A 25,492-nucleotide genomic window follows, 5' to 3' on the forward strand; every position below is an offset into this window, starting at 1 on the left:
GGACCGTTCTGGGCAGAGTTTCCCAAGCCTTGGGTCTTCTTCTCTACCTCTATCCCAAGTGATCCGGCATCGGGGAAATGAAGTTTTAAACAACGGACCTTCCATAGTCCTCAGGGGTAGCAGGTGTTTTGTTTGTTTATTTTTAACTCTGGCAAAGAATTCTCTAATTTTTCTACTTCACCTTTTGTGTATATTAACATGCTTTCATTTATCTTGTTTTACTAAATTTACTTTCCTTTTAATCATTCAATATAAACTTCTATGTTAAATGTTAAATGTTTATCTGTGGATAGATTCAGATAGATTCAGGGGTCTGTTAACTGGAATGGTAAAAACATACCTCTTATGGTCAGCAACCTCTGAAATTTAGCATTGCACTCAATTATAAATGTAGATAGCAAACCACATATTAGCAATACCCGAGACTTCATCACCATTAGAAACAGACATTTTCTATTATATTACAGATGTTTCAGATATCTCTTAAGATCTATGTTCATCATTACTTCAAAAGTATGGTACTTATTATATATGCTGTTAGATGTTTGTCATTTTTTGTGGCAATGAAGAAACACTTAATACTCTATAACACTTTAAAAATATTTTGTTAATTTATTTCAATATTATTTTCTCTTGTATGTATATATATTTAACTAATGCTTTAAAAATAATATTCTGAGAAGGGGTCCATAGTTTCACTAGCATGCCAAAGGGGTCCACAGCTCAAAAAGTGTTAAGAACCTCTGCTAAATGGAGATTACAAAGCAGCTGTGTAGGATATTGTTCAGAATTTGGACCACCAATAAAAAAGGAGAAAAGTAGTACTTCTGAAGAGCTGAAGGCTCTTCCAGAAATAAAGGCAATGGAGTCATTCTGATTCCAGATAGTTCCCTAAATCTTAAAGATGCCCAGCTATGGGTCTTGATCACAGAACGTAACGAATCAGGGTAAAATGATCATTTGCCTATTTCCTTCTCAAGTCAGGGCCAGGAACTGTGCAAGACAACAGGGATAACAAAGATGAACACAACTTCCTACCTGTCCTTAAGGAGAGTGTGGCTGACTAGGGGACATGAATAAAGAAAATGAATGATTACACTACAATCCACAGGCAAGAACCCAAGTTGAGTAACGGATGGGGCTGCCAAGGACAGTGTTTACTAAGTGTGAGTCTTCCTCATTTTGTACCTTTTCAGCCAGTAACATCTATCTTAATTGTACAAGCAATGATAAATCAAACCAGCTGATCATGTAGTTATGCTCTAGAGTGGAAGGTAGAACAGGCTTATCTTTACTAGGACATTTAGTTGATAATGAATGAGCCAGGCACCTCTTGATAGTACACGTTCCACTATCAAGATAACACCTAAAATAAAAACGTCCTGTTTAATACACTGAGTTGTCAACTTAAGATTTGCACACTTTTCTGTATGCAGTCTATACCTCAATTTAAAATATCTAGTTATAAAAAGATACAAGATAGGAAAGACATGCTTATCAGCATAAACAGTGAGCCCTGGATCAAAGGTGAAAGAAAATAACATTCTAAGAAAGTAGCAGACTTTTCAGAGTCATGTCCCCAAATTTTTTTCCTGTTAATCAGAGATTAAATAACTTTTGCTGTCCTTAATTTACTATTTAAATTAGTTAAAAAATACTAAAAAGTTTAAATGCTCAAAATCTCTTTTCATTTAAGAAACTTGTTAGAGATAATTAAAACAAAAAATACATTTAAATTAAAAGGTTCTATTTACTATGATATTTTCAGGGATTTGTGAAACTTCAGGCATTATAAAATTGGGTCAGAATTTGGAAACTTAAAATGGAAAAATCTGTTTAAAATTCTATCCTGGGGACTTCCCTGGTGGTCCAGTGGTTAAGACTTTGCCTTCCAGTGCAGGGGGTGCAGGTTTGATCCCTGGTCGGGGAGCTAAGATCCCACATGCTTCTGGGCCAAAAAACCAAAACATAAAAAACAGAAGCAGTTGGGCTTCCCTGGTGGCGCAGTTGTTGAGAGTCTGCCTGCCGATGCAGGGGATGCGGGTTCATGCCCCGGTCCGGGAAGATCCCACATGCCGCGGAGCGGCTGGGCCCGTGAGCCATGGCCGCTGAGCCTGCACGTCCGGAGCCTGTGCTCCGCAACGGGAGAGGCTACAACAGTGAGAGGCCCGCGTACCACAAAACAAAACAAAACAAAACAAAAAAAAACCCAGAAGCAATGTTGTAACAAATTCAATAAAGACTTTAAAAATGGTCCACATCAAAAAACGTCTTAAAAAAAATGCTATCCCGTATATATGTACTCCCACGGCCCTACCATTTCACAGAGCACCTCAATTCCATACGAACATCCAAATTTCAGGATCTAATGACAATGGTAATTGTGTCACGCATATCCAGTGTCTATACCTCCTTTGGTGTAAAGTTGATAACCACGTTTATTTTTTTCCCCTCAAGTGTTTAAATACTATTTAAGAGAAACTGAGGCCAAATCAGCTCCACGAATAAATCTTTTTTTTTTTAAAGTAAGATAATCTGAAATGTCTTTACTTCTAGATGAACTTACCTCAAGTTGAACTCTCTGTTCCAAATTCTTGTACGATCTCTGTAATAACTCCCGGGTTCCAAGGACTCCATACCACATCAAGTTTTTAGTTCGGCTCCTGAAAATAAATGTTGGCAGAGAATTTCAGTATAACTATTATTTATTTACTCTTGAAAGGCAGAGAGAGCAAAAGAGGTAATAAACGAAATTAAAGTAAAACTGCCTTTGCATAATTACATGATTGCTATTACCAAAATTACCTGCATTTTTCAGGGTGCTCCTCTCTCTTATTATTAAATTCTAATGAAATTTTTGCATCTAATCCAATCCCAAAGTAATTGTTCATGACACATTTTTCTGAATATCCATCTCTATAATAAGGAAAAGTACATAAAAGTCAATTTCAGGTTTCTAACAACAATTACAATTTGCACACAAAATAGCACTTAACACCATTCAAGCCTCCATTTCTTATAGAAGAGAGGAAAGCTTAGCAGAATCATTTCCTATTCATATGCCATGCGCACGACCCCAGTACATGTCTGTGATTTTCAGTACATATGATGTAAAGTGATGGTGGGCAGGGCAAAGCAGAGACACAGTCATGGTAATGCTTTTCTATTAATTGTAACAAAATGTTAGTTCTTCTACCTCCTACCTAAGCCCCTCAATACACACAAATGGGAGGGCCTTGCAGTCAGATGCCAATAGTCCTCTTTTTTTAATTAGAAAGTCTCCTCCACACTTGTACTTTTATTGAACATTTCTTGAGCAGAAAAGAACTAGATCGAGTCCCTTCTTCTAGGTGCTTTGGAAAGTAAATACAAAGGAGTATAGTAACGTCCTTCAGTAGTGTCATTAGAGAAATGAGACATAACAAAAGCGAAATTAAATATGTACGTAAAAAGAAGTACATATTGAACAGCTAATTTTTTAAGGAGTTTTGAGAAGGGAAGGGACCAATGTGGGCCAGAAGCTTTCTGAAATAAGTAAACCTAGAGGCCGAATGTGGAAAGATGGCAGAATTGGCAAGACAGAGAAAAAATGAGGTGAAAGGAATAGCCAAAATGTGAGTATGAAGGCAGTGATGAATAAAATATTCCAGGGCAAAGTGTGCAGAGCTGTGACTCACTTCGCCATTGGGCTGTTATCCAAGACCACAGACTGGAAGGGACCTACCTCAGATCATGAAAACCACTGTATTTCAAGTGGGTCAACGTACTCATCATTATCGACTTTTGAAATTTTCTGATGATCCTTTTTGGATGTGAAACTATATTTACTGCAATGCATTTAAAATGTTACCATTCGTATAAAACAGAAACAAGGAAAGCCAAAACAAAATATTAGCAGAAGTATTTTCTTACACTGAATCTGGATCTGGGTCAATAAATGGCGTTGCACCAAAAGGATCAATATTTGCTAGTAACATTTTGTTGATAATCGAACTCCCAGCAATTGAGGCAGCTAGTCCTGCTCTTAAACCTGGACGGAAAAAAATACAGGATCACATGTTAAGAGAAAAACAGAAAGAGCCAGTCCATTGTTTTTAGACCTAATCAGAAACACCTTGCTCCCAAAGCATGGTTTTCAGTGTCTGTTCTTCTCATTAATCATAACTAAGAACTATGACGTTGGTAGATACAAGGTTGTTTTTAAACTTTTTATTTTATATTGGAGTCTGGCCGGTTAACAATGTTGTGATAGTATCAGGTGCACAGCAAAACAACTCAGCCATACATGGTAAATACAAGGTTGTTGATGCTTCTTGGAATCTATATGTTGTCATAAAAAATGAAGCAGGTGAGGACCTAAATAGGAATCTCTTTGTGACAGTTTCTTATTTACCATCAATGATTCTGTAACTTCAACAAGTAAATATTACTTCCTTTTTATTAGCAAATAAGGTAGTAAGTCTGTAAGGAATTTACAATAAAGGCTGAATTATCCAGAATGTCATAGAATTATCACTTCCATACTCTCAAAGCATAGATAATGATACTCAAGTAAAAATGTTGACATGCTAAGGTGAAAATTCAGTGTTGGTGTCAAGAATAAGTAGCAAAATATTAAACACAGGTATTTATGAATTTTAGAAGAATACAGTATTGAACATAAAAATGAAGCATTTATATTACCTCTAAATATGCAAAACTTCAAATTTATTTCAACAACTAGTTAGCTTTCAACTAACTAGTTATGGTATTCAAAGCTAATGAACTTTATGATCTACAAACCCAATATTAAGGCTAGAAGCACTAAAGTCTGGTGAGAAGACAAAGGAATAGGGACCCAAGGGAACAGACAGACAAAAAGGAAAGAATAGTTCAGAAAAATATGTCCTGCAATTGAGAAACACTAGGAAAAAAAGTCCTTTCGTTAGCAAACATTCCTTTCCTCAACAACGTGCTCCTCTTAGAAGACGTTCATTATTTTAGCTATAAAGTTTAACTGATTATCATATAATCAAGATGAATTTTATTCTGTCATTTAATTTCATAGTTTTGAATATGCAATGGTATACTCTGCTATGCCAATTCCCTTTATGTCTAAGTAAGTAAACAGATGAACAAAACAACCATGCTGGTGAGAGAAAAGAACAGTTTGAAGAGGTGAAGAGTCATATTTCAGATGCCCCATAGAAAAGTACAGTATTTTCTAAAATGTTTTAAGGTTAGCCATATTACAGCTTCAGCCCGGAAAGGTTCATCCCAGGGCTCCAGGTTTGAAGAGAGATATGACCTCTAGACATGGAAGCCTTTCCAGAACCAAATGTGTTCTGGATTTATCTTTTTTACTTTAATATTTTCATTAAGATATAATTTACATACCATAAAATTCACCCCTTTAAAGTATATAATTCAGTTGTTTGCAGTATATACACAAAGTTGTGCGATGATCATTATTAATTGAGAACTTTTTATTACTCGCCCAAAGAAACCCCTTACCCATTAGCAGTCATTTTCCATTCCTCCCATTGCCCCCTGTTCTCAGATCCTGGGAACCACTAAACTATCTTCTTTCTCTGTGGATTTGACTATTCTGGACATTTCATGTAAATGGAATCATATAATATGTGCCTTTTTGTGTTGAGCTTCTTTTGCTTGGCATAATGTTTTCAAGGGTAATCATGCTGTAGCATATATCAGCGCTTCATCCTTTTAATGGTTGACTAATATTCCATTGTATGGATATACCACATTTTGTTCCTCCATTCATCAACTGATGAATATTTGGGTTGTTTCCACTTTTTGGCTACTATGAACAATGTTGCTAAAAACAGTCGTGTACTAGTTTTTGTGCAGACATGTATTTTCAGTTCTTGGGTATATATGTAGTAGTAGAGTTTCTGGATTATATGTTAACTCTGTGTTTAACCCTTTGAGAAACTGCCAAAGTGTTTTCCAAAATGGCTGCACCGTTTTACATTCTAACCAGCAGTGTGTGAAAGTTCCAATTTCTCCAGGTCCTTGCCAATATTTGTTATTATCTGTCTTTTTTTGATAGTCATCCCAATAGGGTAAAGTGGTAACTCATTGTGGATCTCAACTCATTTCCCTGATGAGTAATGATGTTGAGCATCTTTTCATGTGCCTATTGGACATTTGAATAACTTCTAGGGAAAATGTCTACTCAGATCCTTTGTCCATTTTTAAATTGGGATATGTCTTTCTATTGTTGAATTTTTAAGATTTATCTATATATCTTGGATGCTAGTCCTTTATCAGATATATTATTTGCAACTATTTTCTCCCATCCTGTGGATTGTCATCTCACTTTCTTGATAGTGCCCTTTGATTCACAAAAGTCTTTAATTTTAGTGAAGTCCAATTTATCTTTTTTTTCTTTTGTTGTGTTTTTGGAGTCATGGCTAAGAAACTATTGCCTAATCCAAGGTTATGAACATTTATGTCTATGTTTTCATTTTATAGTTTCATATTTTTAGCTCTTAAAGTTTTTTATCCATAATGAGTTAATTTTTATATATGGTGTGAGGCAGGGGTCCATCATAATTCTTTGTATGTGAATATCTAGTTGCCCTGGTACCACTGATTGAAAAGACTATTCTTTCCTCATTAAATAATTGTCTTAGCACATTTGTTGAAAATCAATTGACCATAAATGTAGGGGTTTATTTCTGGACTTTCAGTTCTATTCTATTGATCTATATGACCATTTTCATGCCAGCACTATGCAGTTTTGATTACTGTAGCTTTGGAGGAAATTTTGAAATCACAAAGTGTGTTTCCTTCAACTTTGTTCTTCCTTTTCAAGACTTTTCAGCTATCCTGAATTCTTCATATTTCCATTAAGAATTTTAAGTTCAGCTTATCAATTTCTTCAAAAAAGGCAATTGTGATTTTGATAAGGGTTGTGTGGAATCTTTAGCTCAATTTGAGGAGAGCTGCCATCTTAATAATATCTAGTCCTCTGATCCATGAACACAGATGTCTTTCAATTTTGTTAGGTCTTTTAAAATTTCTTTCAACAATGTTTTGTAGTTTTCAGTGTTCAAATAGTTCAGCTTCTTGGTTAAATTTACTCCGTTTTTGGGGTTATTCTGGATGCTATTGGAAATTATTTTTCAAAGATCTTCAGATTGTTCATTACTAGTGTATAGAAATACAATTATTTTTTATATATTGCTCTTTTACCTTGCAACCTTGTTTTTGTTTATTAGCTCTAATTGTGCATGTGTGTGTGTGTGTGTATTCCTTAGGATTTTCTATATACAAGGTCAAAGTGTGAAGAGATACAGTTTTGCTTTCTCCTTTCCAGTTTGAACGCCTTTAATTCTTGTTATTTTGCCTAATTGCCCAAGCTAGAAGCTCCAACAAGGCTGAATAGAAGTGGCTAGTTTGGACATCCTTGTCTTGTTCCTAATATTAGGGAGAAAGATTTCAGCCTTTCACCATTAAATATGAGGTTGGCTATAGGTTTTTCATAGATGCCCTTCTCAGGCTAAAGAAGTTTTTTTCTATTCCTAGTTTGTTGAGTGGTATTACCACTGGAAAGTGTCAAATTTTTAAAAAATGCCTTTTCTGTATTTATTGAGATGATTGTATAGTTTTTGCTCCTTATTCTATTAAGATGGTATACTACATTGATTAATTTTCATATGTTGAATCAATTCTGCATTAGTAGGATACTATTCACTTGATCATGGTGTATAATTCTTTTTATATGTTGTTGGATTCAGTTAGCTAGGATTTTGTTGAGGATTTTTGTGTTGCTATTCATCAAGGATATTGGCCTATAGCTTTCTCATGATGTCTTTGACTGGTTTTGGTGTCAGGGTAATACTGGCCTCATAAAATGATTTAGAAAGTGTTCTTTCAACAACAACAACAAAAAGACACAAATGATCTTATTTCCAAAGCGGAAAGAGACTAACAGACAAAGAAAACAAACTTATGGTTACCAAAGGGGAAAGGGAGGTGGGGGGAGGGATAAATTAGGAGGCTGGGATTAACATATACACACTACTATGTATAAAATAGATAACCAACAAGGATCTACTGTATAGCACAGGGAACTATACTCAATATTATGTAATAACCTATAAAGGAAAAGAATCTGAAAAAGAATATATATGAAACTGAATTGCTGTGCTGTACACCCGAAACTTACATGATAATGTAAATCAACTACACTTTAATAAAAAATAAATAAAATGTAAGTTAAGAAAAGTGTTCTTTCTTTTTCTAGTTTTTGGAAGAGTTTGTAAGGGACTGGTGTATTAATTCTTCTTTAAACATTGGTAGAATTCACCAGTGAAGCAATTTGGGCCTGGGCTTTTCTTTGGAGGAAGTTTTTTGACTATTAATTCAATCTCTTTCCTTGTCATAGATCCAGCTAGATTTTCTATTTCTTCTTGAATCAGTTTCAGTAGTTTGCCTGTTTCTAGGAGTTTGTCCATTTCATCTAAGTTATCTAATTTGTTGGCATGCAATATTTTATAGCTTTTCCTTACAATCCTTTCTATTTCTGTAAAGTCCATAGCAATGTCTCCTCTTTCATTCCTGATTTCAGGAACTTGAATCTTCTCTCTTATTTCCTGGGTCAGTCTAGCTAAAGGCTTATCAATTTTGTTAAACTGTTCACAGAACCAACTTCTGGTTTTATTGATTTTCTGTATTGTTTTATATTCTCCTATTTCACTTATTTCCACTCAAAACTTTATTATTTCCTTCCTACTGCTTGTTATGGGTTTGTTTACTCTTATTTTTCTAGTTTATTAAAGTGGAGAGTTAGGTTTTTGTAGTCATTCTACTTTTTAAATATAGACATTTAATACATTTCACTCTAGCACTACTTTAGCTGCATCAAATAAATTTTGGTATAGTGTATTTTCGTTTTCATTCATACCAAAGTATTTTTTTAAATTTCTCTGTGATTTTTTTTCTTTGACCCACTTATTTCCACGTATTTGTGCATTTCTCAGATTTCCTTCTGTTATTGATTTTTAATTTCATTCCATTGTGGTTGGAGATCATACTTTGTATGATTTCAATCCTTCTAAATTTATTTAGAATTGTTTTATGGCCTAATATATGGTCTGTCTTGGAGAATTTTCCATATGCACTTGAGAAGAATGTGTATTTTGCTATCGTTAGGTGGCGTGTTCTGTAGACATGTTAGCTATACCTGTCTTATGTGTTTTTCAAGTTTTCTATTTCCTTCTTGCTCTATCTAGTTGTTTTATTCATTACTGAAAGTGGGATAATAAAGTCTCCAACTATTATTATTGAATTATGATTCACCTTTAAAAATAATTTGTAGGAGAAATTGATTTTCAGGGTGTAATTTGTGTTCCAGTCTACTCTGGAACGAATCTGGAAAGTTTTCACTGAGTCAAACAAATGGTACTTAAGGAGACCTCTGAGACATCTACATTTACATCCCATCCTTTCCACACAAGTCCTTTGGTTTCTGCTAATATTATCCTAATCCCAAGCCTTTATCCAGGGAAGGCTATGGAGATACATAAAAGGTAGTAGAATATAAGATCAAATTTACCATGAGTACTTAAGTGCAGATTCCTGGGCTCCACTCTAGAACTACTCAATCAGAATTTCTCAGGGTAGGGTTCAGGAACACTTGCTTTAATACTTCCTAGGCAGCTCTTGTACACACCAAAGTCTAAGGATCTGGACTCTGACTGACAAGAGTACCAAGAACATTTTCTTAAAGGAACATTTACCTTTAAGAACACATTTCTAGGGACTTCCCTGGTGGTTCAGTGGTAAAGAATCCGCCTTACAATGCAGGGGACGCAGGTTTGATCCCTGGTCAGGGAGCTAAGATCCCACATGCTGCAGGGCAGCTAAGCCCACGTGCCGCAAACTACAAAGCCCACGTGCCCTGGAGCCTGCACGCCACAACTAGAGAAGAAAACCCGCACGCCACAACTAGAGAGAAGCTCGCACACCACAATGAAGAGCCCACACGCCTCAACGACAGATCCTGCATGCCTCAATGAAGATCCCGGTGCCACAACTAAGACCCGGCACAGCCAAAAATAAACAAATAATAAATCTTAAAAAAAAAAAAGAACACAGTTCTATAGTTCAGGAAAATGAGTACTTATACGTTTTCATGGAAATACTTAAAAATACACCATGTTTCAGGATCTGTACTACCTGGGCAGATTATTCTGGTATTGAGCACTGGGAGGTTTTCTTTACTGGCTGCCACAGCAGGACCAGAGCCAGAGTCAGTTTGGGAACGACTTGCCCGGCCATCTGGAGACCGAGGTGCAGTTTTAACTGTTGGCAAAAAGTCCAGATTAAAAGGAGATAAAGTTATAAAAATAAGCAAGTCCTTACACACTCATGACATAAAATAATTTCATACATGTTTAACCAGTAGAACCAAAAATAATTACATTGTGTTTATTCTTTTACCATTTTCTGTTCATTTTCTTGGGATTTACTATGTGGAAGGAATCTGCCACAGTTAGAAGTCTTGATCTTCCATTTTGAACAGATGGCAATTAATAAAAAATAGATGCTTACCATAATTAAAGGTCAGTGATACTCATAATTTGAATGTGAGAAACCCATTATTTTAAAAAAAGGAAATTCTGAAGCCTGACAATTTTTGAAAATGGAACATGTGTTGCAGTGTATACTACCAATGCAATCCTTTTCTCAAAAATGTTGGATAAATGATAAAATTTAAGGAATGTAATTCCCAGAGCTAACAGTGAAACATGAGTAGCATTTTCTTCTACACATGGAAGGAAAAATATTATTTTTTCAAATGAAACCAATATACTTTTCCTGTACTTCCCAATTAATTATTTACTCAAGACAATGATTTGTCCAAAACAGTTTTATCATATTTTTATAAAAGCTCAATATGTTTAAAAAATTATTCCAAAACAGAATTACTCTCAAAGTAAAGAACAAAAAGAGAGATTTAATTCTATCTAAACTGGGGCAATTTAATGGAGAGCAAGTAGTATCTTTAACTAATTTAGGAGCGATTGGCAGGTGTTTCAAAAAACAGTAATCCTCAAACTCAATTTAAAAATACTCTAAAACTTAATTATCTTTACTCTCCCTAAGACTAATTACAAACTAACTATGTTAATCTTATACACTCATCTCTCTGTTCAAAAACAGTCCAGGTGCACTAAAGAAAAAAAAGTAGCAGAACAGCCACTCTTTTTTTTTTTTTTTTTACAGATGGGAGCCCTGGAACTAATTTCTAATAAAAACAACCTTTTGATATTCATCTCTGATAAAAAACAGAGTGTGTTCTAGTGACTAAGATTGATCTTCCATTGCAGGTAACTAAATTAATGTTTCATGGTTCTTCTTAAACATAACATCTCATTGATCATATTAATGTGTATTTTGCACATCTCAGATGTACGAATTATTATATTATTCAATAATACAATGAATATGCTTCAAAAAATTAATGATTAATACAGAAACACTTCTACTGCTACTGATTCCCACTAAATTGGATTACTAGCCAAAAAATAATGTCAAATACTGCACCATAAAGACTTGTATAATCTATGCCTATTTCAATAACATCTACACCACTATATCTGTATTTTTTTGGTTTCCTTTGCAGGCTATAATGGAAGTGTCAAATTCATGAGAGTATAGTAAGGTGGGATAGTAGCTGGTTAGAAAACCATTATCAATGAGTGCTGAAAAACCAATCCTCCAAAGAGAGCCATTCATTATGTCCAGAATGAGTAGCATACAGGTATCAGTGTATTCTTGCATTACAGAAATATCTGGAGAATATTGCTCAAAACGGAGCATCGTATTTTAATGGGGTATCATAGTGACCAAATGGGTGCAACCAGGAAAAGAAAGTTTAAAATCATCAAATTAGATTGGTAAAACAATTTAGGAGAGAGAATCTGGAAAAGAAGATATAATGTGTGGGAAGAGACTATGATGCCATGAAAGCTGTTTTCAGTATCATTTCAGGGCTGCCGCACAGCAGAATCATCTTCAATATCATGAAATGATGTGTGTAAAATTGCTTTTAAACTAGCCATAAAGCCCTACACAAATGTCAGTAGTTGTTACTGTTGACATTATCATACATAAAAGTTTATTAATAGTAACTGTAATCATGGGTAGAAATTTAAGGAAGAATATATAAAGCTCAATACATTAACAAAAGAAAAATTTCCTAAGAATTAGAGCTGACCATAAGAGGGGGACGAAGTGAAAGTGAGTAGTCCGAAGGCTCAATGACCATCGGTCAAGGTTGTAAAATATGTCTGCATTGGATTATATTCTGCAATGGGGCCATTTAAGGTCTAAAAGATCTAAGGTTATAAAATTGGGTTGTGTGCTGGAATAGGTATACATAAGGTCTAAAAGGACTAAGGATGTAGAATATAAAAGCACTGGTTGTATGTCAGACATGTGAGGTCTATAATATGGTCTAATTTCAAAGTTTCTAAGAGTTTTAAATATAACTAAGAACTACTCTTTCAAAGTTAGTGTAGTTAGCAACAACAGCGGAAGTAGTAGCAATAATCATAATAGTGATAATGACAGCAAACATTCCTTTACAGAACAATGTACCAGGTGCTATTTTAGGCACTTAATGTGTGTTAACTTATGTAAAGGTCACAACAAGTAGGTACATTACTATCATTTTATCATTTTATCCTTTTATCATTATTATCATTATAGCATTTCACAAATGAGGAAACCATAGAGAACTTAAGTAATCTATCCAAGTTTATATGTGAAAGTAAAAGCAAAAATTTAATGATGGCAAACAGTTGTGATATAATATCAATTGATTTTCGTTAGTACTATGTAATTATTTTCATATTATCATCTCATCTTCATTAATATTTCTGCTTGTTTTATTCTAGTAAATTAACACTTTTTCCCTCATACAACATGAAAAACTAAAAGTATAAATTCATTTTCAATTAAAACCTAAAAGGTAGAGAAATAGTTAATATTATTCAAGCAACTACACAATAATTTCCTGGCAAAAATAATTTCAGTAGAGATAGGGTTGTAACTAAATGTCTTATGATTTAAAAACTTAACTTAGTGATAAGGATTATCAGCCATCTAGGCTGATCAATGGAACTCAAGGGACTGATAAATTATTTAAATGTCAAGTTTTATTCATGTGAGGCCTGCAGCTTCCGTATTATTCTCAAAGGAATCTGAGGGCTAAAATAGGTTAAAATCTGCTGTTTTGGTGTTTACTCTTTCTTCGGGAAAATTAAGATATTTAGCCACATTTGGCCCCCAAATCCTTAGTTTATTATGATGATTTCTAGATTAAAAAGGGATGATAAAAAAGGGATGTGATAAAAAAGGGATGTGAGAGTACTTGACAATGGTCTAAATAATGTTACCTTCATTATTTTAGCACTCATGAATATCTAAGCTTTAACTTCTGAAAAACCTTGTTAAAAATAAAAATCCAAATAGTTTATTTCAAACTGATAGGTCTTTCGAAAACTAAAAGCAGAATTACATTTTATTTAATTCCAAAATAATTTTATCACAGTTTTCTTACCAGTTAATGACGCTTTTGCATCATCTTCTTTTGATTCATCTTTAGACTCATCTGTTTCTGTGCTATCGTAATCAAATGATTGATTAACTGGTTCAGAGGAGTGAACTGTCTGGTCATCCATCACTTTAAGTACCCAGAAGAGAAGTATGTTTGAACAAGCAAAAATAAGATCCATAAATATTAAAATATGCTTAAAAAGGGAAAATTGAAATAGAAACCCAAAGAGATTCCACATTCACAAATAAGCACTGATTGGCAATGAATTTTGGGGTCATGTGATGTCTGTTAAGTACTAGAGATTATAAAAGGAAATATTTTAAATTGTCAAAATTATATTTTTAGTAGAAGAGAAAAATAAAATATAAGAGCTTTAGAGAATGAAATACAAGTCCAATTACAAGTTACAATCTGTTTCTGAATATTAATTATTTATATTAAAGTTAACTTCTAATCTACTACTAAAATTCTGAGAACTATACATATTACATTAATACAAAAAAATTAAAATATAGGTGTAACTTTTATAAACTCTTAAAAAAGCAACATCAACATTTAGGAAATACATGTTAAAATATTTTCAAAGTAGTTTATAGGTTTGATATTCTTTAAGAATTTAACAGATTCCAGCTTAAAAAATTTTAATTTTAGAAATATGATTTAAAGGTAATTTTTAACTTTCTTTTAATGTTTCCAGTGTACTTTATCTCCGAAACTTTTTAAAGTGTGTCCAGACTGACCAATAGGAAAATTCCCTTGTGCTTGCCACGGGAATGCTGCTCCCTTCTTCAGAAGTTACTTTTGTTAATGTGTACCTTTTCCGGCCTCTTCAATGACTTGCCTCACTGCTTTCTTTAAACTGTTTGCCCGCAGCATTATTTCTTTTGGTTTGACAGTTTTCTGGGAGGAAGGTTTTGTAGTGTCATCCAAGAGTTGTTCCTTGCTTTCACACAAGGATTCTTCGCTGGAAGATTCCACAGGATCTTCTTCTACAATGAGAGGGCTGATGCCCGGGAGAACCGGAGTAGCCTGGGAATCTGTGTGCAAAGCCTGGAGCAGTTGTTCAAGCTTCTCATTTAGAACTGAACACTAAGAAAACAAAAACACGGTAATGAATCTTCATTTAGTGGAGATGGAAAGTGATAGGTTAAATGATTGGTTTTTGATTTTTAGAGGAAAGATGCCTACACTGATGTTTATCATTAATTGGTTATCTATATAAATTATACCTTAGTCAGCTATGGACTGAATAACTTATAATTTTTTAAAAAACAGCACAATTATTCTGTAAATTTACTGATTTATACTTCCAGAACTATTCAAGCACCATTGCACACGTGAAAATCTTTACAATCTTCCTAAAGCTATTTTTCTTTAAAAGAAAACAACGAAAGCTTCACGATAAAGTGACACATTACATTAACAATTTACACATTAGACAAAATTTGCTGTACATTATACAAAACATGGCATAAACTTTTTTTTTAAGTAATCAACTTATGTCACTGCCAAGCCTGTCTGAGTCTTGTAAACACAAACTGCCAAGTCTGGCTGAGTCTTGTAAACTCACCTTCAAAGCTTTGGTTTGCAAAGGAGTTACAGTATTTAAGGGATTATTGGCTCAAAGAAAGAGAAAAAGGAATATTCACAGGATAAGGAAGAACCATGCAGAAAGAAAACAAGTACTGGGCCCTTGTTTCTTTCTGCTTTTCTTGAATTCCTGAGAGTAAAGAAACATTTAGAACCGAAGCTATTGATGCTACTGCCTAATACACGTTTTACCTTCACACAATTTCCAGTCCCTTCTGCCTCCCTTTGTTTTTGATGACATGCCAAGAGAAAGTTACAGCAGAGATAGTTATGAGAAAAAAGTGTGACTACAGAGGGTTTCTGTTTTCTGAAGCTCTCCACAGAGCAGAAAAACAAGAGAAAGAGGCTGAAAACTTCAAATGTATATTTCTATTTTCTTTTCCTTCCACTCAATCAAACCACCATAGCTGGGGAAGTTCATTCCTTTGCAAAGCCCAAGAGAGCCAAGCCTTTTGTGAGAATGCCCTGTCGTGCACAAATGAAAGCAAAGATGGTAGCTTTCAAGGTTCAGTAAACTATTCTTATTTTAGCCTCAGAAAGCTCACAACGGAAAAGAAATATCTATAAAGAAAAAGGCAAAGCAAGAAACAGAACCCTGAAAGAGGCCGAGGATCATAACATCTGGGAAATCCAAGCAACGATGCTGGGAGGGAACTTGAGTGGCCAAGGTTTGCCTGGAAGTGGAAAACCATTCCTCTTCCCACTGGAAAGCCAGCTTCCCAGCATTTCCCCCCATGTGACCCGACTACTGTGCATTTCTCCTTCAAAATGTCAATCAGTGGGAAAAAGGAGTTGAGTTATCAAATTTGGCGTCTTGGTCTTCAGCAATGCAGTTTTCCTACATATTAAGGGGACTTCCTTAAAAGAGAAGGAATGTAGAATCAACAGAATAAAATATTTAATAACAGGCTCTCAAAAAATTAAAAAAAAATAAAGGGACTAACCATAAAGCATGTTTTAAACCCTCATATCTGATTCCAAAGTAATTTTTCTCTTGGTTTAAGATATTTTGGCAGGAAAGCCACTTGATCAATTTAGCTGTAAAACACAGTTCAATATTAACACTGTCAGTAAAAAACCTTCATGTCCTGAACACTTCCCGCTTACTTTATTGGCCACGGCATCAGCTGCAACAGCTTTTTCCAACGTTTTTTCATGCGCCTTCTCTACTTTGGCAACGAAATCCTTTACAGTTTCACAAAGTACCCTTTGAAGAAAAGAAATTGTGCAATTCAGGAAACTCAGTAAGCTGATTCGCTTTGATTTACAAACATATTTAAAAATAAGCACAATTAAGTAAACTGTTAAAATATTGGGATCATTTGTTTATAAACCCATACTTGTATTTGCTGTGTAACATGTCCTATATAAGCTCAAGACGTTAGAAGTGATAAATGGATACATGAATAAACCTTGCTCTACATAATTTAAATAAGTCATTTTACGGTTATAACAAGCCTTTCTCAAATATTTAAATTTTTAAAATTCTTGAGAAGAGTAGTTGTAGACCTTATTTAAAAAAGAAAGCATTATCTTCTGCACTTTATGTGTCCTTAAAACAGGACTTTCAGTGTTGAGCAAACAAGAATAAATCTGTCACTAATGGTGTTATTGTTGCTCTCCTATTCATTATATAGGTAACTATTTTCTTCCTGAAGAGGAAAGAGGTTGTGCATTATGCTGGAAACCAACGTGCCACTTGACTTGAGTTATATTCTCTGTAAATCCATTCATTTTTTTTCCTTAAGATAACCAATGTAATACCATGCAGACTAACTGAATTTAGGTCTTGTTAGTGTCAGCAATATATATGGTTTACTTGTTTGTTTCTTTTAATTACATTTGGTTTCCTTGCAATAGAAATAGACTAAAAGAAAAAAATCTGAAACATTAAAAAAATTGTCAAAAGTCTTTAGAACTGGTGTTGGATTAAAAACTACAACCAACAGAATGGTATATAACCAGCTTTTTGTAGCAAGCACTTATAAAGTGATTTTGAAAACAAAATCAGACTATTTTAAAATAATATTTCTCTTTAACATTGATAAAGGTTGAGGAATTTTAGGAAAAAAAACCCAGATTACAGCAATTATTTTTTTCTATTATACTCACAATTTTCTCTGGTATGCAAGTGACATAAACTTTCCAGATACTTAAGTATTAGGAAATTGAGCCATTCAATAGATACAGTACACACACACACACACACACACACACACACACACACACACACTCTTCAAACCTTCACATTAATCATCTAAGAAATAAATGAATTACTCCTAACATTTTTTGTTTTGTTTGTTATTTTTGACAACCATTTCTAGATTTCACTTGGACAAAAGGTAATACTTCCTAACCTTTAACCTTTTTGGTTGGGTTTTTAAACAAATTTCTACAGAGACTCTAGCTAACCATTTATTAAGAGATTCATTCATGTGTCTCATGTCAGGTTTGGTCTTCTTTGTTCATGTATAATATTTTTATGGAATTTCTTGAAATATTCAGACAGGCTACTATGAAATTTCTTCTATGAACTTTACTCAAAGTTTTTCTAAGACGTCCCATGTTTAAGAAGAGGAAACAATGACATTCCCTCCTCTTTACAGAACTCCAAAATAAAAGTTTTCCTTGTTATTATTACAACACTGTGTTGATAAATTTTCCTCCTGGATTTGTGAAATTGCATAATGCCATAACATTATCATAGCTACTTTTGCTGGCATTGCACTGACTCCTAGGGACAGAGCCTGTCGGTCCATCAGCCTAGGAATGAAAGGGGCAGCAGGGGTGCTTCCTCACCTGTGCCATGCTGCTGAGGCAGACAGAGGCTCAGGGAGAGAGGAGGATACTGTGTTACGGAACACTGGCCACTTAGTTGGGGGAATCTTACGGTCCACTAAGTTCCATATTCCAGAAGACAGAGGATATTTATAATCTGGAGGAATGAATTCACTTTTTGTTATACCTAAATGGTGAATGCAGAGGTTTTTTAAATAGAAATAAAATGTATACTTAAAAGCAGTGTGATTTCAAAGTCACACCAACTAGGAACTTGCAAACTTGGGGGAAAACAGTTTTAAGATGTATTTACTATAGTAACACAAAAAACATCCTCCAACTGATACAGTTTCCCGCTTTAATATATAAAGACTTCCAGAAAATATGTGCAAAAATCAAATGAATGAACCTGGAACATGGATCTTCACATAGAGCTAAAAATATTCTAAATTCCTAATTCCACGTTTAATTAACATTACTTATCATTTTGATGAGGTATATCCAGGACTGTGCTTCTTTAGTTTTGTTCTCTCTCTCTTCCAATCTGAACATGGTCAAATTATTCAGTTGAAGCTAACAACAGTCCACACAGCTAGCATGCTTTATGATTTCCACCATCATCTTAATTATGTTATATATGGGATCTATACTTATCACTGGTAACAGCATCTTCATTTATCAGTTTTCCACTTATTTTTAATAGGGGTAAATGACAATAAAACATGCAAATGCTACACTAAGAAAAATACGGCAATGGTGCCCCAACAGAACCACATATTGGTAGTCAGTGCCTGAAAACTTTATTTTTAATCTGATATTTAAAAGTTCCAATCAGAAATTAAAGGTAATTTACAAACATCAATGCATAATATATTAAAACCCCTAGTTATCTATGTGCTCTGAGGAAAGATTCTAACTACATATCTTACCTCATCTATTCAGTGAGGGGGTTTGCCTAAATTATCTCTAAGATAGATCCTAAATCTAAAATTCTATGGTTCTATGACAATGGTTCCAATTTTATTATTTTTTTCCTGCTAATGATCTCATTTTCTGAGAGTTTTTTTTTAATGTTTATTTATTTATTTATTTATTTATTATTTTTGGGGGTGCATCAGGTCTTAGTTGCAGTGTGCAGGCTCTCTAGTTGTGGCGCGCAGGCTCCAGAGCACTGTAGACTCTGTAGTTGTGGTGCGCAGGCTCCCAAGCACATGGGCTCTGCAGTTTGTGGCATGCAAGCTCTCTAGTTGAGGCACAAGGGCTCAGTAGTTGCAGTGCACGGGCTTAGTTGCCCCGCAGTATGTGGGATCTTAGTTTCCCGACCAGGGATCAAACCCATGTCCCCTGTATTGGAAGGCGGATTCTTAACCACTGGACCACCAGGGAAATCCCTAAGAATGTATGGTGGGAAATCATTATACTAGTGTCTCTACTTTTTTGCATATTTGAAAAAAATCCATAGCAAAAGTCAAAGTAAAAATATACTATATCACTGGTACAAAGTTATTACATATTGTCCTCTCTTTTCTCTCTTGAACCTCTTTATGGCAAATCCCCCGGAATTTTAATCTGCTGTTGTACAGTTCAGGCATCTGGGCAGGCCTGGGAGCTCAGACAAGTGACAAGAGGGGACCAAGGTTGTAATAGAATCTGCTTAAAGGCAAATGAGCTAGTCAGGGAGGAATCCAAAGCCAAGCTAAGAGTAGAGCCTAAACAAGGAGCCAGGCCAAGGTCAAGGAAAAAATGTGAAATGCAGTTGGGTAAAACATGAGGTGATGATACCGTAATTTAACATAGCACTCTGTAGTTTATAAGCTCTAATTTTATTTCATTACTCAAGTTAATTCCCCTAACAGTTCCATGAGGGAGGAAGGACAGGCATTCTTTCCATTCTTACACTTGATAAAACAGGCATAGGTCACAAAGCCAGCAAATGGTTGAATCTCATCTAGGACCTCAGACTGACATAGTACAGCACTGTGACTTACGTCAGTGGTTTTCAAGCTATTTTTCAGAAATATTTCAAGGATTTCACGAAGGCTTGATTAAAATTTCATTTAGAAATATAGAATATAATTTTTTAAATGTTCTTAACATTTTAAAATAACTGTTACATATACAAGAGAACAATACTATGTTAGCTTTTACTTTAGAATTCACTATTTTTTGTGCAAATCTCGTACTATATTTAATGCAGTTTCCAGTTATTTCTGTATTTTTATGTTGGTTACATGGTCGTAAGGAAATTGTCTTCAATTAAATAAAAATGGCATCCTTACGACCATGTAACCAACATAAAATACAGAAATAACTGGAAACTGCATAGAACATAAAACTAAAACTGTCACCTATAACCTTATTGCTTATTTTTCTGTTAAATAACTAATAATTTAATCCCATCCAGTGTATTAATGCCAACAAAATAAAATTTTAGTTTTTTAATATTGGGATTCTGCATAAAATTTTATTTGAAAAAAGACAGTTATAAGTCAATTATCATCTTAAAGAAATAAAAATAAAAAACACATAAAATGTAAAAGAGGCAGTAATCAAACACCCGAAAGCCAATATTAAAGCTTTGCTAACATCTGAACTAAGAAAGGTGGCCAAATAAAATATTTTACTTAACTGTATTAAAGAATAATTCTATAACTTGTTATATACCTTAAAAAAGTTTCCGTTGCAACTTTCAATCTTTTCTAGCCATGTCCTCTAAAATGTCCCATAAAGAGGCACTTGATTCATAGGGCAAGGATGGCAAATGCAAATGTCTTCCTCATAGAAGTAACTTAAGAAATACCAGAGGAAGTAACTTTGGTATGTGAATTTGGCCCAAGAGGAGAAAGACAATAGGGAGTGCTAAGGTCTGGGACAAAGTAGAGATTTGTACATTTCACCATAAAGCAATATAACTAATTAAAAAACACCCAATCGAGGCATCAACCATAAAACCATCAGCAGCACTGCCCATCAAATAAAGAGCATCTGGAGCCCACTAATCTGGGCAACCAGTGTGCTTCCCTTGCCTTTCGCTGTTAACTCTTTTCCTATTGCTCAGTCCTATCTCCTATTGCTGAAGGTTATGGCGCCCAAAGCAACTGTCACTACATCTGTGCTTTGGTCACAAGCAAATTTGTTTTTCATGATTTATTTTGTCTTTCCTTGACTTCTTTGCAAATTAAGTATGTAACATGTAAAGTTTGTGTATTTTTCCTTCCATCACTTCCCCACTCCCTTTCTTTTCCTTCCCTTTCTCTCCCCTCTTTCTGTATATCAGTAATATTTCCTTGCTAAGCCTGAATCCTAAAGCATGCTTTTACTTTTGCTCATCAGTTGAAAATTTCAGTGGGTTTCACTCCTTCCTGTAGTTGACTTTCCAGTTCTCATGACAGCAGTATAGGGTGCTTCAAGACTAAACCCTAAATTCCAGACAGGCAACATTCGGGATAATAAAATCAAGTAGCTTTGGCTCCATGTATGGAATCAACTTAACTAAAATCTGGTAACTTTGAACTAAAATATAATTACATAATTTAAACATACTGGGAAATGTCATTTTGAAAAATCTCATTATTATTTTCCTTTTCCTGGTGTAAACAATCCCTGAATACTAGTGTTTATGGAAATAATGAATTATAGTGAAATGTGTTTTCCACATCATAATTAATCATAAATGTTTCTTTAAATAAGAACTTAGATTAATCAAATTCTAAATATTCACTGTACCTTTTTGACAAAAATGTTTCGAATTAAGCCTCAAAAAAATAGCCTCTAAATAAACTCCACTGCAAATAAGATGCTAAGGTGGTTTTTTAAAAACCAGTGCAAATTTAGTATATCTAGTTCTATAACCTACTTCACAGATATTTTGGGGGGCGGAAATCACGAAGAAATGTCATATGTGGTAGGAAACAGCTTTCCTTTCATTTTCACCATATAACTATATCATGACTTGAACTCCACAACTCACTTGGCAGATGATATGACCACAGCATGTTCATCAGAATTGAGGATTTTTGTAAGATGAGCTGCAACTGAGTCTTCATAAATTGTCATCTGAAAAAATAAAAAACTCACACTGTATTATTGTTTCTGGCATTTATACAACTCAGTTATTACTGCTTCAAAAATGGGACCATTTTGACTCATCTGACACATGGCAATGGCTATAATGAAATATAAATGGATTTAATGAAATAAATAATATATATGAAAGAGTCATTATACAAAATAGATAAATATTTCCTTTCTGTGAAAGGCTCTTAGTTTCTGGAATTCTTTAATTCATATTCTTAGAAAAATCCATAAAATCCATTAAAAATTTCATTAATGTCAAATAGCTGAATATATTAAAAAAAAAAAAAAAAAAAAAGCGAGACAATCTAATAAAAATTGGCAAAAGACTAGAAAATAAAGAGGAAGATAGGGCTTCCTTGGTGGCGCAGTGGTTAAGAATCCGTCTGCCAATGCAGGCGACACAGGTTCGAGCCCTGGTCTGGGAAGATCCCACATGCTACAGAGCAACTAAGCCTGTGCGCCACAACTACTGAGCCTGTGCTCTAGAGCCTGTGAGCCACAACTACTGAAGCCCGCATGCTTACAGCCCATGCCCTGGAACAGGAGATGCCAGCACAGTGAGACACCCACGCACCACAATAAAGATCCAACACAGCCAAAAATAAATAAATAAAACTTTAAAAATGAAAAATAAATAAATAAATAAAGAGGAAGATATACAAGTGGTCCATAAGCAGATGAAAAGGTGATCAATCTCATCAGCCATCAGGGAAATAGAAACTAAAACCACAATGCAACACCCCCGTATATCTCCAGAATAAGGCTGTGCAGCATGGCTTAAAAAAAGAAAAATCGTATTGTTAAATTCTTTTAATCTAAATACCAAACTGTATTAGAACAATGGACATCTTGACATCAAAGCCCTCTGGCCTTATGTATTCCTTGGAAGCCAGATTCCTACTGCTTTCTCTTTGGATTAAAAGACTTTTGATGCAGATGTCATGTTTTTGGTCTCTTCTGTATCATTCCCCAATCATACAAGTCTAGTAAGTCTACAGATGCTTGTTATCAATGCCAAGGTAATCAAAGAGAAGGTGTGAGCTGCTGTACCCCAGTCAACTCCCTGAAAACACAGGAGAGAATGGCCTCAAATTTCTGGAAATGAAAATCTTCTGATTAGTTTATTTCTAAATTTACTCTTATTGAGTAATAAAACTTCTTTCCCCTCAATTCTGTCTGTTTTCTAGCTGCTTGGTAATAAGTCAATTATTATAAGTCAATTATCATCTTAAAGAAATAAAAATAAAAAACACATAAGTTGTAACTTTATTTTTTCTTTCATTCATTCAACAATATTAAGTGCCTATTGGTACCTGGGACTGGAAATAAAAGACTTACCCTCTAGTTTCAGTCAGCTTAGAGCTATGTTTGCCAAGCTGTGTGCCAGGCACCTCAGTGAACTCAGAGGGCTACCATGAGATTCTTTTAAATTTCAAAGAAAACATTGTAATACTCAACATCTGTTGGACATCACAGAAACTACTAGCTTGAGGTAGTACACAGTTTAAATATTAGGTTGCATTACATTCCTTTTGATGACATTATGTTTTTGTGCAGCTGGATTTTCAGTAGTTGCTGTGATATAAAGCAAACTCCACACAAAAATTAGTGTTGAATAGGAAATGAGGGTATCACGGTCCAATCTGATTCTAAGGTTTGAGATGTATACAGTGCCCACAGGCTCACAACTAGTTATTTAAGAATGAGATAAGTTATTTCTTTTCTTTTAATTTATGTGTATTATTTTTTTCAAATGGTTATTAAGTTGTCAGGACATAAATACTTATTAAGCTGTTTGGGCTTAACTACTATTAAGTATTTCTTTTGGCCCAGGGGCACTGTGATGGGATGGGATCTTATTTCCGTGACCAGGGATTGAACCCAGGCCACAGCAGTGGAAGTGCCAAGTCCTAACCACTGGACCTTCAGGGAATTCCCTAACAATACTAAGTTTTAATTCACTGTCTACTTTGTGCCAGTCATCGTACCAGATGACAATATAATTAATGGTGAGTGAATAATATATATACATTACCTGATTCTTACAGTGTGATAGCAGTAAGATGATGGAAGGTGAAGGGGGTTGTGGAACTACTGAAGAAAGACACAGATGTAGGACTTGGGAGATGAGGGATGACCACTTGGAGTGAGTGGTGGACACCTGGAATGAGTGATACCTAAGCTGAGACTTGAGGTGAGAACAGAGTGAACTAGTATGAGGCCAATGGAGAGATGCATATTCATTCGCCAAGGGGTAGAGGAGAGAAGAACCTGATGGCATAGGGATTTTACATTAAATGTAAACAATACGTTTTCTGACATTGAGCATTAAGCAATAGAATCATTGTTACTGAAGGAAATCATGGAATCACTATTCTTACAATGTTCAAAAAGTACAACAACAAATAGAATTACTTAATTATGGCCATAAGGAATTAATCAATAAAACTGTCATAATTCCTTAAGCTCTATAATTCTATGGTGCCAGCAGAATGCTAACAGTTAATAAGAAGATCAACCACATTTTGTGGCCTTTTAAGGAAAATCGAAAAAAACAGTAACTTCACAATCATGCATAAGGGAATCCAAAATAAATATTTTACTTAAAAAATATAAGCTGGAACATTAGATTGAGCCTACGAAGAAGGAATATTTAGCTTACTTTTATTTCAGTTTTCAAGGCAAAGAAGTCACACGGTGACGGGTCAGAGTGACAAAGAACACTCATTTAACCTGTAATCTTAAGGCACACTATCTCTTTGTTATGAAATACTTTAATAAAAAAGCAAAATACATGAAGTTTCATTCAAAACTCCTTTACACTAAAAAAGAGCTTTCTTCCATGTAGTTACAATTGTACCTGATATTTAGTGACTACATATATGATAAAAGTAAATTGTCTGACTTTATCTTATATGCTAGGAAATAGACATCTTGAAGTAAGAAGAGGAAAATAATGCCCCTTTTATCTCTTTGGAGAGAAAATTAATAACATTTAAAAAATACTGTTAAGAAAAAAGATTGGTTCCTATGAAAACATTATGTTTATAGTTGAATAAAATAATAAAATAAACAAAAATGCTGCTGGAAATAAAGTAGTAAATATATTAATCTTTCATAGTAATTACCTCTGGGTGGCAGGACTGTAAATAAAATTTTTACCTTCTTTTTTATATATTTTTGTATTTTCAAAAATTTTTGGGAGCAGTTTTTGCTACTTTTATATCAGGGAAAAAATTTAAATACAATTAGCTTTTTTAAGGAATAGCCCATGTTTCTAGTTATCATTCCTTTCCTTAGTTTTGACAAGATCCTAATTTTCTTAATGACAAAACAAAGATTTCAACTGTAAAATAAACAGATGAATTTTCCTAGAGGGAAAAATAAGCTATCATAGATCGAATGGTCTTAGTGAGTCAGAGAATAATCCTTTGAAAATTAGGTTGTTTTAAATCTCCAGTGTTTTGAGGT

The 25,492-nt window shown here is 34.3% G+C and overlaps 1 protein-coding gene across 7 annotated transcripts in view; it reads right to left on the minus strand.

Moving 5' to 3' along the window:
- The window catches only part of DGKH (diacylglycerol kinase eta), a 185,620-nt gene that overhangs the window by 37,189 nt on the left and 122,939 nt on the right, over nt 1-25,492 (minus strand). For all 7 annotated transcript variants that reach the window (XM_060080209.1, XM_060080208.1, XM_060080210.1 and 4 more), the window contains 8 exons: nt 21,915-22,000; nt 16,274-16,373; nt 14,392-14,665; nt 13,580-13,702; nt 10,189-10,314; nt 3,913-4,030; nt 2,806-2,916; nt 2,567-2,663 (listed from right to left, as the gene is read on the minus strand). In XM_060080209.1, the coding sequence (XP_059936192.1) occupies nt 2,567-2,663; nt 2,806-2,916; nt 3,913-4,030; nt 10,189-10,314; nt 13,580-13,702; nt 14,392-14,665; nt 16,274-16,373; nt 21,915-22,000 (1,035 nt within the window). The remainder of the gene's footprint in view (nt 1-2,566; nt 2,664-2,805; nt 2,917-3,912; nt 4,031-10,188; nt 10,315-13,579; nt 13,703-14,391; nt 14,666-16,273; nt 16,374-21,914; nt 22,001-25,492) is intronic.

Source organism: Mesoplodon densirostris, chromosome 17 (assembly GCF_025265405.1).
Source record: "Mesoplodon densirostris isolate mMesDen1 chromosome 17, mMesDen1 primary haplotype, whole genome shotgun sequence".
Taxonomy (NCBI): Eukaryota; Metazoa; Chordata; class Mammalia; order Artiodactyla; family Ziphiidae; genus Mesoplodon; species Mesoplodon densirostris.